The sequence below is a fragment of the Psammomys obesus genome, unplaced genomic scaffold (assembly GCF_907164565.1).
Source record: "Psammomys obesus unplaced genomic scaffold, mPsaObe1.curated_primary_1811, whole genome shotgun sequence".
Taxonomy (NCBI): Eukaryota; Metazoa; Chordata; class Mammalia; order Rodentia; family Muridae; genus Psammomys; species Psammomys obesus.
Genome location: NW_026591872.1, coordinates 13,175,382 through 13,189,892, shown reverse-complemented (window position 1 = coordinate 13,189,892; position 14,511 = coordinate 13,175,382). Strand labels below are relative to the sequence as shown.

Genomic DNA, 14,511 nt, shown 5'->3' with positions numbered 1-14,511 from the left:
ATGCAAACTTGTACAGCCACTAGAGAAGACAGCTTGGCAATTTCTTGCACAATTAAACATCCTTATACCATTCTGCAATCCTGCTTGTTGATATTTACAGAAGCAAACCAAAAAATGACACCTATACAAAGTCCTACACACAAATGTTTACCATTCCTTTATTACTACCCAAACTTAAAAGCAAGCAAAGTTCCTTTAGTAGGTAAATGGATAAACTGCTATGCACAGAGGAAATGGAGTATTATTTAACACCATTAAGGTTTGGATCTTAAGTGTTGCCCCTTAATAATCATGTGTTGAAGGACTGGTTCTTGGTTCTTACTACTAGGATATAGTGGAAAATGATGAGCACAGGGCCTACTGGCCGGAAATAGGTCACTGAATGTACATCCTTGAAGGCTATATTGGTATACAGGCCCCTTAATCTTTTTCTCTTTTTTTTCTGGCTACTACAAAGTTAGATGGCTTTCTTCTTCCATGGTGTTCTGCCACAACAGGTCTCATCAAAGCTCCTGAAGCATGGTCATTTCACTTAATTAAACTGAAACTTTTCAAACCATAAGCCAAAATAAACCTCTTCTCCTTTAGGTTTCTCTGGTATTCTGTCACACTGGCAAAATCTTGTCTAATATAGCAATAACCCAAAATGAGATATACAACAATTAAGACATAGAACAGGAACAAAGAGATGGCTCAGTGGTTAAGATCACCTGTTACTCTCTTTTTTTTTTCCTTTTTGATTTTTCAAGACAGGGTTTTCTTTGTATCCCTGGCTGTCCTGGAACTCACTTTGTAGACCAGGCTGGGCTCGATCTCTGAGATCACCTGCCTCTGCCTCCTGAGTGCTGGGATTAAGGGTGTGCACCACCACTGCCCAGTGCACTTGTTACTCTTGCAGAGGATGTAGGGTCAGTTCCCAGCACCCATATGGCAGTTTACAATCTTCTGTTCCAGAGGATCCAACCCCTTTCTTGGCTTCCAGGAGCATCAGGCACACAGGTGGCACATGGATATTCAATGCAGGCAAAACACCCATGCACACAAAATAAAGAGAAAGAAATCTTTAAAAGACAGATTACACTTAAATGAAAATCACTAAGTGCAAGAAGACCAGGGGGAAAGGCTACTGTATGATTCCAATTATATGATACTCTGGAAAAGGCATTACCATGGAGACAGGAAATGTCTTGATGGTTGCCAAGAGCTAAAAGAATTTTTTTTAGGGAAATAAAACCATTCTTTATGATTCTCTAATGGCAAATATGTGTTGTTAAACACTTGTCAAGATGTATACAGTCTTATTCACATGGTAACACTCGCTCATCCTTTCACTCACCTTAAATGTCAACTCCACTAGAAGCTTTTGGCAAATCCTCTAAGTTTAAATTAAAGCTCTTTATCCTCCATCCTCCTGCATCATTTTGATCATACCTCCTATAGTACTTAGAAGCTACTATTATGACTTAATTTCAAACCAGTTTTTACTATAACATGAGCTTAAGAAACAGAGACAGACTCATTCTTCATATCTCCAGCATCCAGGAAATGATAGGCCACAATAAACATCTGAAAAAATGCATGAACGGATAATTATGAAGACCTTACCTCTAAGCACTCTAATTGTAAAGCTTGGCTCACATTGTATCTGTAGAACCTTCCAAATGATCCACTTGTTTGATTCATATTCTAGAAAGAACCACTGGCCTGATGATAGAAATGAATGGCATTATGCTGACAAACAGCCTTGCGAAAAACACAATGCATGTATTCTACTCTCATAAATGTGCTTTAGGAGTCAAGTCTCCATTTCATAGTTACTTTCCCTTTATCACTTTCTAGAGAATGGAACTTAAGAGTTAGAAAAGAAGAAAGCAAATGAAGACAAAGTCAAAATGATTCAGCCAATAAATACTTTAATGAGAACCAAGGTCTATAACATATATAGCATTAACTATGCTTGTAGCCTTCTGCTATGGCCTGTCTGGGGATAACCAACTACATTTAACCCACCTTTGGAAAGAAGACCCTTTAGAATGTCACCCATCAGTATCCATCTTCACAGAAGACACCAATCTGGGGTTACACTCTCAATGTTGACACTTCCTCTGAGGGAAGGGGTAACACAAATGCATAAACGACCTTAAGTCATCCTATACTCTTCAATTAGGGGGCACTTGGGAGACCACTGGTTCTGTAAACACATACATCTTTGTCAAAATACATTAGGAACACAAAGGAAAACAGTAGAAAGGGTGGCACGGCTGGGCTGATAGATTTTCACTTCTTAGATCTGAAGCCTCTTGAGCTGCTCATATGTAATAAAAAACTGAAGAATGAGTCATGGAAGATCTCCAGGTTTATATTGAAAGGTAAACCCATTTTGAAAATTGTGTATTTCATTCTCTTAAATTAATTAATCTAAAGGAAACTAGCTTAAATACCTTTCTTGAGATAAAATGTGTTGAGTGCCTACTAGGTACCCATTATGATCAATGGCATTTAGCAATGGAAGCAGATTATAATATGGTTAGTTTCCAAAAGCAAACAGGACCACACATACACACACACACACAGAGAGAGAGAGAGAGAGAGAGAGAGAGAGAGAGCCACACACAGTGCTAGAGAAAATCCAAAGAGAGAAAGAGATATTCTGTGTTCATAGGAAGCACTCAAGCACAGCTGATGGAGAGAGATAGACCTGTGACAAAAGATTGCTATTTGGCTGTGGGTCCTGTCATTCTATGACTGTGTTGTGTTCTCTTACAGCAATTTGGGTCTCAAAGTTATAGACTAAGAAATCTAGACCACAGTAGCATGGACTTCCCTGTCTTCCATTGCTACTGCTAAAAATGCCACAGCCCTTATAAGACTGGTTGTGCTTCATGGTTGTTTTATCACATTTATTTGCTTGCTCATGTATTTGTTTGCTGGGAAGGGCATACACTTGCCACAGCATGTGCGTGGAGTTCAGAGGACAACTTACAGAAGTCAATTCTCTCCTATCATGACTCCCAGAGATTAAACTCAGGTCATCAGATATAGAGGCAAGGACAATTATCAATGGGCCATCTCATCAGACATTATGATTTAAATAGGAACATGTGACATATCTTTTCTATCCCTAAAGGGAGAGTAATGTGCATTTGCCACCAAGAGAAAGTTGCCTCTCTACTTTGTTCATTCACAGTAGTCTCCAGTGGGATGCTTGAGTTTCTTACTTGCCTACAAAAGATTTAATAATCAAATTTATCTTCTTATAACCTAATTCTAATTACCTGAGACTTTGAAGCACTGGCTTCCATTCTCAATTTCTAAAAGGATACGATGATGTTCCAGGGTCCAAGTCGAAGCCAGTTCGGCCAAAATCCTTTATAAAGGGCAAAAAAGCCCTCATGTTTCGACATCTGAGGTAAAGACATAACCAAAAAAATAGTGAAATTTCCCTTTCTTTTTTACACTTGACAGCAGTTTTCCATACCCACCCCAGCAACTATAGCTATTATAAATGGTCTCTTTTCTGAAGATATACTTTGTAGACTAAATAATTTTTAGTCTAAATCCATCAAACCATTACTCAACAATTATTTACTGAGTACCCTCATCATATACAACACATACTTCTTAATGCTTGGAATATAACTGAGATATAATTTATAATTAATATATATAAGAGCTGGTCATGGCAGCATATGCCTATAATCTTAACACTCTGGAAGCAGAGGAAGTGAAACCTGGAGTTCAAGGCTATCCTTAAATATACAGTGAATTTGAAAACAGCCTAGGCTACATAATATCTGTCTCAAAAAAAAAATCAAAAACAAAACCTAGTTAAATGTACTGTGTCAGAAAGAAACAAAAAAGGACAAGAAATAGGAGGTATTGGGTCATAGAAGTTTTGAGGGTGAACAGGAATAAGAGAGGATAATGCAGTATACTTGATCCGAACTATATTATGTGCATATGTGTAATGAAACTGTGAATATCCGAATTGCAAATAATAATTCAAAGAATGCCTGAAGTAATAGAGATAGAGTGATGACATACCTAAGGAACACTATCCCCAGTCATCCATGCCCTTGTTTAGTCTTCACGCCATAGCACATCAGGAATGTTGTGTGTCACCAAAAGAGCATAGTGGAAATCAACACTACTAGATTATAAAAGGTATTTGATATACAATAAGGTGCCTATCCCCTTCTTTATTGAATTATTCACTCTGAAGGAAACCAGATGTCCTACCATGACAAGAGGCTGACATCATGGGGAACTGAGGAATTTAAGTAACACTCATCTGAGTAATCTTTGAGGCAGATATGCTAGCTCCAGTCAAGCTTAGATGATGACTGAAGCCCAGCCTGACATATGGATACAACCTCTTAGTAGGTCTTGATTTAGAATCACTCAGTGAAGCTGCTTCTCAATTCCTGATCCACAAAACCAGGAAAAGAATAACTGTTCTTTTAAGACCCTGAGTTTTAGGGGAATTTGTTACACAGCAAGACATAACTTATACAGTCTGTGTCCCTATGGAATGTATATTCTACTGAGATTGACAAGCAAATACACACATTGTTATAGACAGACAGATATTGGTAGATACTAATATATTGATACTTATTATATCTAGAAATTATAAAAGAGAGGTAGAAAACCAAGGAAGTGAATAAGGACTTGAGAAAGCCATTTTCCTTCTCTGACCTGTTTTCTACTTTTAAAATGAGTGTGACCCCATGGTAGACTTCATGTGAATGCTTTGAGGACTATGTGTGAAGAACAACATGAACTACTGTGTGTTCTGGTGCCCTGATTTATACAGTAGGGGTCTCTATATGCCCCAAATGGTTTCAAGAACTAGATGACATAGCAAAGGTCAAAAGCTGATGTCATGTGCTGAGTTCTGCACATATATGTATGTTTATATAATAGATATGTTGGGTGTTTTGTCAGATACTGAAAAGTGTTATTCTGCCTTTTCATTGGTGAAATGAATTTTATCACTGTTTCATACATTTTAATATGATAATGATATGCTACTATGGATGAACCTTGAAAGCATGCTACTTGAAAGAAGCCAATTAAAAAGGTCATATAATATGATTCCATTTCTATGAAATATCTAGAACAGACATATTTATAGAAACAGGAAGAAAGCTAGTGGTTACTTAGGACTGAATGTATTGGAGAAGCAGGTGATATAAAGGTATATAGGGTGTTTTATGGTCATGGATATATTCTAAATTGACCAAGTAATTGTTATACATATTGTCATATACTACAATACTGTCAACTATACACCATTTTGAATGAATTATTTTAATAATATGTGAATTTGTCTTCAATGAAGATTTAAATAAATATTGAGAGAGTGTACATGTAGGAAGGGTGTTAATGCTATGACAGGAACTATAAGAAACCCTTCTTGCACTCTCAGAAGACAGAGGACCAGTCTGGGCCAAAGAGTGAGTTTCAGACCAGTCTAAGCTACAAAGCAAGCTACTTTCCCAATTAATTAATTTTTAAAAGATGAACGAAAGGAATGGAGGAAAGAAGGAAAGGAAAAAGAAACCCTGCATATATAACCTAGTCCAGTGGTCAGTAAAGGCCTTTGTGGAAAAAGATATGAGACCTGGAGAATGAAAAGGAGTGGGGAAAGCAAAAGGCACATTTAAGGTATTGCAGCTGAACAATTGGAATAAAAAAATCTAGGGCTGGACAATTTTCAGTTCATTTGGAATGTAGAAAAGGGGAGAAATGAGATTATAAGAGTAAAAAGAATACTAAAAAACTATGTATTTACAGAAGTACTAACTGACAGCAATTAGTGATTCTCTAGAGGACACAGTTTGGAACAAGTCTTTTCTGCAAAAGAAAAAAAATTATCATACTTTAGCATCCTCAGAGAGTAAAAAAAGGTTGTGAACTACTCTACCTTCTTTGTTTGGTTATATACCGGTCTGTATGCTAATGAGCCCACAAAAGCTTACCTATAACCACGAACTTCCCCCAACTTAGGCCTAAAATCTCCAACTATCATTGGCAGCTGCTCTTCATACACATCAAACTAAGCATCAAAAACCATGTCTCCTATAAAATTTGTTCTTTTAATATGCATGGGTATTCTGTCTGCATGTTTGTGTGTGTATCACATGCATGCCTGGTACCCACAGAGGCCAGAAGATAGTGTTGGATCCCCTGGGACTAGAATTACAGAGGTCATAAATTGGTATGTGGGTGCTGGAAAGTGAACCCAGGTTCTCTGCAAGTGTTCTTAACTGCTGAGCCCTGTTCTTCTTATGATGTCTCCATCACTAAATGTCACTATCTGGCCACCAAATCCAAATCCAGGAAGTCATTTTTGACACCTCCTTTTCCACATACCTCTCAATATCATCTTAACAAAGCTATACTGACTTTATCAGCTAAATTATTCTCAATCTGTCCCATCTTTCTATACCCCCAGTCATATGAGGCTGAGGTCTTCATCCCTCGTCACTGAGATCACTATACAAGACTTTTAATCAACATCTTTATCTCCAGGTCAATGATTCTTTAAGTCAGTACTACCTGGGAACTTGCTGGAAATACAAATTCTCAGGTCTCACTTCTGACATGCTAAGTTAATTCAGTAACTGGTGCAAGTTAAACTTAAAAGACTAACCCACTGTTCCACCCTTATCCCTTTAGATTCATGGTCTTCAACCTTGGGTGAACACATTACCACTTGTAAAATTCTAAAAATGTTGATAACCCGGGTTCTGAGTTGACTTATCTACAGCAAACATGGGAGCTGTGAAATTAGTGAGTGATACCAATGTGTACCCAAGATAGAGGACCACCATCTTCAATCCTATTTTCACAAAGGCAGAGTGATCTACTTGAAATACAAACAGGACCTAATTAAAACTCTCGTTATCTCCAAGCATCTCACTACAGCATTCAACACAATTTATAACCCAAACAACCTACAAAAACTAATATAAGAAAGCATCAAATTTACTAGTTAAGAATGTTTCCTTAGCCAGGTGTGGTAATGCACACCTGTGACTCCAGCACTCTGGGGAGACAGAGGTAGGTGATATCTGTGATTTCAAAGCCAGCCTCATCTACAGAGTGAGTTCCAGGGCAGCCAAGGCTACACAGAGAAACCCTGTCTTAAAAAACAAATAAGCAAACAAATAAATGTAAGTTTGTTTCTTTAAGCCAAAAGGTCTGTGTTTATTGCAGCACTCCTACTTGCTAACTCTGAAATTCTCAGGGTGGTAATCCTTCACTGCTTCAATATCTATCTCCTAAGATAATGGGGAGAATTAAATGACTCAATATATGTAAATCTCATAAGACCAGCTCTTGTCATACCAGAAAGCATTCAACAGATGTGAGTTATATATAATTATCCAACTTACTAACATCTCCAGAGAACTTGTTTCAAACTTCAAGAGTGGGCTACAATTTCCTACCATAGATTTCTGAGTTTATCACTTATTAGGCTGTGCTGATTCTCTGTTTGGAACTGCCAGTACTTTAGTAAGAGTGATAATTTCCCTGTAGCTATTAAAACAGTGCCCCTTAAATAATACAGAGCTGTTCAATGAAACTCATAACAGCAGAAAAACCATATGGCCCCTTCACATTTTATCTTTTGTTTAAAAACATTTTTATTTATTATATACATAGTGTTCTCCCTGCATGTGTGCCTGAACATCAGAAGACAGCATCGGATCCCTGTATAGATGGTTGTGAGCCACCATGTGGTTGCTGGGAATTGAACTCGGGACCTCTGGAAGAGCAGACAGTGCTCTTAACCTCTGAACCTTCTCTCCAGTCCTTCACATTTTACTCTTTTTTTTTCCCCAGAGCTGAGAACCGAACCCAGGGCCTTGTGCTTGCTAGGCAAGCGCTCTACCACTGAGGTAAATCCCCAACCCCACATTTTATTCTTAAATTTGTTTTTTATAGCAGTAATGTGACCAATACTTCCGTATACATTTCTAATATTCAACCCCAACAGAAATACTATAAGCAAAAAGGTGATCAACAGAGCAACCTGGAACTTAAATCAAGTACTGGCTTTTAAAATTTCTTAAGCACCAGGCTACTGAGTCTCTTTCTTATTTGAGGTTGGCAAACATGGCCTATAATAAATCTTGTTAAAATGTTTTTATTTTATGTGTATAGGTGTTTTGTTTGCATGTCTGGCATACATCATGTACATGCAGTTGTCTATGAAGGCCAGAAGAGGGCCTTGGATCCCCTGGAGTTATAAGTACCAAGAGTTCTGGGAACTGAACACAAGGCCTATGGAAATTAACTGCTGAGCTATCTCTCTAGCCTCTTAACTTAAAAAAAATAGCATTTCATACATAAGTATTTACTTACATTTCTACCCCTCCTGCTCCCCTTCCAAATTCCCCATTCATTGTCCTTGGATACATTAAATCTTGATTATCTATAATTCTACATAGTTCTATTACTATATGTACCCTGTATTTTAAGCACTCAAATTGAGATAATATTAAGAAGCACTATGAATTAGCAAATTTCCTAGGAGATAGGTTATTTGCCTTGAAATGATCCTCACAGGCTACTAAAAATACACATAATGGCTGTTTGATATTCAAAATATGCAGCAAGAAGAGTAAGGACTGAAAAAGGTCTCAAACATCAAAGAAAAAAGAAAGTGTAACCGAAATCTCCAGTATACATACCTTCAAAATACCATCCAAAGTACCCTTGTAGAGATCCACATGACCCACTATTGCCCTCTGATTCATCATTCGAGTTCTCACCACATCAACTGGGTTAGATGCCAGAGCCCCAGCCAAACCACAGGTAAAGCTGGAACTAAAGGTGAAAACCAATTTAAGAAGATAGGTTACCTCATTTCCACCACTTGCCCACTTAAACAGAACTTAGGACAAACGCAAAAGGTATAATAACTCAGATCCATCAGATAAAATCTGACATCCCTTCATTATAATCTAAAGAGAAAGAAAATCTTTTGTAATGAAACATCATTCAAAATTTGTCCCTTTTATTTTCATTCTGGAACTCAGTCCCCTTTCTAAAGGAGCTAGTCCAAAGACCTAACAACATCCCTAAGCAGGACGTGTCCTGCACCATATCAGTTACATAAAATTTTCAGACCACAGCATCATATGTAAAATGCACTTAGGTAGCAAAATGACAGAAGTTACATGACAAAGAAAATGCAAGATGAGAACAGAAATAGTCTTTAGCCAAAACCTGTTGAGCTTCAGGAACTCAACAAAAAATAATTTTTTTAACTTGGTCCCACTGAAAGGAAATCTGCCTTCTGATAAAGAAAGAAAATAAAAGTATAGGCTGATGGGGCTTAGATCAGTGTTTGATGAGCAAGCCTGTAGCTCTGGCTTCCACCCCCAGTACCACAACACACGTTGCAGTGGTGCACACTGCACAGCTAGAATCCTAGAACCTAGAAGTAAAGATAGGAGAACCAGAAATCCAAAGTCCTCTGTGGCTACACAGTAAATCTGAGGCCAGTCTGAGATCTATGGGACTTTTCCTCTCATGTCAGTAAGTAAATAAAGCACAAGCTGTGGAGGAATATCCAAAAACATCTAGTAGGTTTCTACACTACACACAGCTGCCATGTGGTCAGGTGTCCAGAGCATCTGAGGGTAAGTGTGGGTAACAGGTAGGAGTAAATATAATCAGAGTGCTTTATATGCATGTTATAAATACAAGCGTAATACATGATATAAATGAAGAAAATGTCATACTGAAACACAATTTTCTATAATGAAAAATGAACTAATAATGAGAAAAGTAATAATAAGACATGCCATAATAAAACCCTCTATTTTATATAATGAATATATAGTAACAAGTTAAAAAGCATAAAATATTCAGAAGGCTTGAAGTACTAGCCATAAGAGATAAGTATTAAGGCCATGAGTATTAGTTATAAATCTGAGGGTGTCAGTGAAAGAGAACTTTTGTGTTCAGAGTGGTAAATGCAGAATGAATCAAAAATAGCTCACTTACACAAAGTGTGTTAAAATTGTGTCTCCCAGCATTCCTGAGACTATCAGGTGCTTCTTGGTAATATCATAAACTGGCAACTCCACTCCCACAACGATGGCAGCACGCTGAGCAGTTGGGACCACACCCTACAAAACCAAAGTGATATCAGACACCTTAGAAATACTGAGTGACATATGTCTTAAATGAACAAAGATTGGTCAGTGGTGGAAAGTGCCAGAAAAATAAACTCTGAAATTCTTTCAAATTCTTCCACATCAGTGACTAACACTTGGGAGGTTGATAATTCCCAATTCACAAATGTTGTACTACAAATAAAACCATTCATAACACCTAAAGCACAAGACACAAAAATATGTACATTGGATTTCACCATAATTAAAAACTTGAAATTTAAAAGACAGTATGAGATGAATAAGATAACCCACACAATGGAGAAATACTTGAAAATCTTAAAAAATTAAGTCATAGCCACACTCGGTGACGAGTACCTTTATCCCAACGCTCGGGAGGCAGAGGCAGGTGGATATCTGAGTCCGAGGCTAGCCTGGTCTACAGAATAAGTTCCAGGACAGTCAAGGCTACAAAAAGAAACCCAGTCTCATAAACAACAACAACAACAACAAAAACTACAACAAACCACAATGACATACCATTTCAAACCTACTAGGATGACTGTAGTCATTTTCTTAAAATAAAATAGTAAGTACTATTAAAGATGTGGGGAATGGAACCCTTACCAGCAACCACACTTAAGCAGGAGACTCTAGGCAGCCTGAGTGGTAACTAAGTGGCACTCCTGCAAGCCCTAAATCAAATATGGAGATTAGATGTCACACTGAGTGTTCCTGTATGACAAGCTAACAATGGAGAAGCAGTCCACTGCATCAATCCCCACATGCTGGAGTGTAATAATCAGGTACCATCTTGAGAGGGGACCACTGCTTGACTGAGCTAATCTACAGAACTGAAAACAAGAAAAGAAATCACCAAGTCAGGGACAGGGTACCCTGTCACAGTGTCTGGATGGGAGACGGCCATCAGAAAAAGTCACATAGGGAAGGCAAGTTCAACAGAGACCTACTGAATTTGAAGTAGAAGCAGCTTTGAGGCATGTATAGAGGATGAGGTAGAAGGTGCTCCCATCCTCCATAAGTGAGCAGTGAGTTCTGTCACCGGCAGATTACATTGGAAGCTGAGAATTCTAAGCTCTTGCATAGGACCTGAGCTCAGTTCCTAGCACCCACATCGGGTAGATCACAACTTCCTGTAATTCCAACTCCAAAGGGTTCCCATGCCTCTACTTTGACCTCCAAAGGCATCTACACTCACGTACACATACTCATACATAAACATCAACAATTATGCAGAATTAAAAATTTTTTAAAATACATAATCATGATACCTCAGGAATAAATAAATCTTGATAGAGTAGGCAAATAAGAATTAGGAAGGAGCTGGGCGGTGGCAGTGCACGCACGCCTTTAATCCCAGCACTTGGGAAGCAGGGGCAGGCAGATCTCTTGTGTGTTTGAGGCCAGCCCAGTCTACAGAGTGAGTTCTAGGACAGCCAAGGCTACCCAGAAAAACTCTGTTTCAAAAACAAACAAAAAAAAATTAGGAGGGAAGAATCAAACATTATTAACTCTTTTTTGGAGGAATTCTTTTTTAATGATATATTTGCATTTTGTATGAATTGGTATTTTGCTCCTGTGCATGCCTTTGTGAAGGTGTATGAGATTTCCTGGATCTGGAGTTACAGGAAGTGGTGAGCCAACATGTGGGTGCTGGGAATTGAACCTGGGTCCTCTGTAATAGCAGCCAGTGCTCTTGACCATTGAGTCATCTCTCCAGCCCCCATTATTAACTCTTTAAATGAATCAAATAACTAATATAAGGAACAGAAAAGTCCATACCTTTTCAATAATAACCTTAAGCATAAATGGTATTACATCTCTAATAAAAAGCCATACTAAATAAAATTAAAAGAACAACATTCAAGATCTAAGTGTTTATTATCTATAAATGACTTGCCTCACTAGCAGACATACTGAGACTAAATGGAAAGTTATCAAAAGATTATATTCAAAGCAAAGAGAATCTGAAAACAAACCAAATTAGCTACACCCATATGCGACAATGCTGATTTCTTTTTTTTTTATTTTTTATTTTTTTTTATTTTATTTTATTTTTATTTTTAGTTACAATTTGTTAACTCTGTGTCCCAGCTGTATCCCGCTCCCTCATTCCCTCCCCCTCCCCAACTCCTTTCCTGGTCTCCTCCCTGCCCCTTTCCAAGTCCACTGATAGGGGAGGACCTCCTCCCCTTTCATTTGACCTTGTTTTTATCAGGTATCTTCAAAGGCTGGCTGCAAAGTCCTCCTCTGTGGCCTAACAGGACTGCTCCTCCCCTGGAGGGGGGGGGCAAAGAGCCTGCCCTTGAGAACAAGGACAATGCTGATTTCAAAACAAAATTATTAAGAAAAGTTAAAGAGTCCCTAGGAATGGTTGTGGCTCAGTAGTACACTACTTGTCTGACATACACAAGGTCCAGAGTTCAATCTCTAGAACATCAAAGAAAATAAACATAGTCACCACACATTAATAAAATAAAATAATCAACCAAAAAATATAACAGCTGTAGATATATATGCACCAAATATTGGTCCATGCAATTCGATAAAACAAACACAATCAACATATAGCGACAAGTAGGTACAGATGCAAGCACAGTGAGAGACATCAGTAACTCATTGCCACCATCAAATCTCATCTAGGCAAAAACAGTAAAACGTCATTTAAACCACAATACAACTAAAATGGACAAATAAAATCTACAGAAGATTCTACACAAAACAGCTGTATAGTACAAATTTTTCTCAGTAGTTCATGGAACTTTCTACAAAATAGATAATATTTTACACCATATGAAAAGTTTTAAGGGGGCCAGGCATAGTGACACCATCTTTAAATCACAGAAATTGGGAGGCAGAGCTAGGTAGATCTCTAAGTGCAAGATCAATCTGTTCTAAATAGCAAGTTACATACCATCCAGGGCTATTTAAAAAAAGTACTAGCGAGCTGGAGAGATGGCTCAAAGCTGAAGAGTACTGACTGTTCTTTCAGAAGTCCTGAGTTCAATTCCTAGCAACCATATGGTAGCTTATGACCATCTATAAAGAGATCTGGTGCCCTCTTCTGGCCTGCAGGCAGAACTACATAATACATAAATAAATAGATAAATAAATACATCTTAAAACAAACAAAGAACTGGCTTTCATAGATTCAGTTCCCATCATCTACATGGCAACTCACAAGTATCTGTAACACCAGCTCTAAGGGATCCAATGTCCTTGTCTGGCCTCTGCAGGCATGAAGGCACATAGTCATACATGCAGACAAAACAAACATACATACATACATACATACATACATACATACATACATACATACATACTCACACATGCAGGCAAAACATCCATATGCATAAATATAGAATTTGAAAAAAAATTAGGGGGTGGTTAGAGAAATATCTCAGTGGCTAAGAGCATGCACTGCTCTTGCAAAAGACCCAAGTTTGATTTCCAAGACTCATGTCAGGAAGTTTACAACTGGCTGTAACAGTAGCTCTTGGTCATCCAATGTCACTGGCTTCCAAGTACTCCTGGCAGACACATTCAGACACACATAATTAAAAATAATAAGAATAGCCAGGCTATCGTGGCACATGCCTGTAATCCCTGCACTCAGGAAGAAAAGGCAGGCGGATCGGGGAGTTCAAGGTGTACAAAATGGGTCCAGAATAGTCAGAGCTACACAGAGAAACCCTGTTTCAAAAAAAAAAAAAAAAAGAAGAAGAAGAAGAGGAGGAAGAAGAAATTCTTGAAGAAGAAAGAAAAAGAAATCTATTTTTTAAAAAGTCTTAAGGAATTGAAGAAATGGCTCAACAGAGCTAGTTTCAGGACAGCCAGAACTACACATCTGCACACCTAAAGAAGATGAACAAGAAAGAAGACTTGGAGTAAGATGATTAATCCTTACTTAGAAAGACAAATGGGATGGACATTGGAAGTAGGAGAAAACAAGAAACAGGACAACAGCCTACCATGGAGGGCCTCTGAAACAATCTACCTAGCAGTGTATCAAAGCAGATACTGAGACTCATAACCAAACCTTGGGCAGAGTGCAGGGAATCCTATGAAAGAAGGGGGAGTCAGTAATACCTGGAGAGGACAGCTCCACAAGGACCAAATATATCAGGCCACGGGGGTCTTCTATGAGACTGTTTCTTCAACCAAGGACCATGTATGGATATAACCTAGAAACCCTGCTCAGATGTAGCCCATGGTAGCTCAGTATCTAAGTGTGTATCCTAGTAAGGGGAACAACGACTATTTCTGACATGAACTCAATGGCTGGCTCTTTGAATTCTCCATCCCCCGAGGGAGGAGCAGCCTTGCTAGGCCACAGAGGAGGGCACTGCAGCCA

The 14,511-nt window shown here is 38.3% G+C and overlaps 1 protein-coding gene across 3 annotated transcripts in view; it reads right to left on the bottom strand.

The window, feature by feature from the left end:
• Positions 1 to 1,896: 1,896 nt before the first annotated feature.
• Positions 1,897 to 14,511, bottom strand: part of Slc25a14 (solute carrier family 25 member 14) — a 41,848-nt gene continuing 29,233 nt past the window's right edge. For all 3 annotated transcript variants that reach the window (XM_055612141.1, XM_055612139.1, XM_055612140.1), the window contains 4 exons: positions 10,027 to 10,151; positions 8,706 to 8,841; positions 3,324 to 3,404; positions 1,897 to 2,326 (listed from right to left, as the gene is read on the bottom strand). In XM_055612141.1, the coding sequence (XP_055468116.1) occupies positions 2,285 to 2,326; positions 3,324 to 3,404; positions 8,706 to 8,841; positions 10,027 to 10,151 (384 nt within the window). In that variant the 3' untranslated portion in view covers positions 1,897 to 2,284. The remainder of the gene's footprint in view (positions 2,327 to 3,323; positions 3,405 to 8,705; positions 8,842 to 10,026; positions 10,152 to 14,511) is intronic.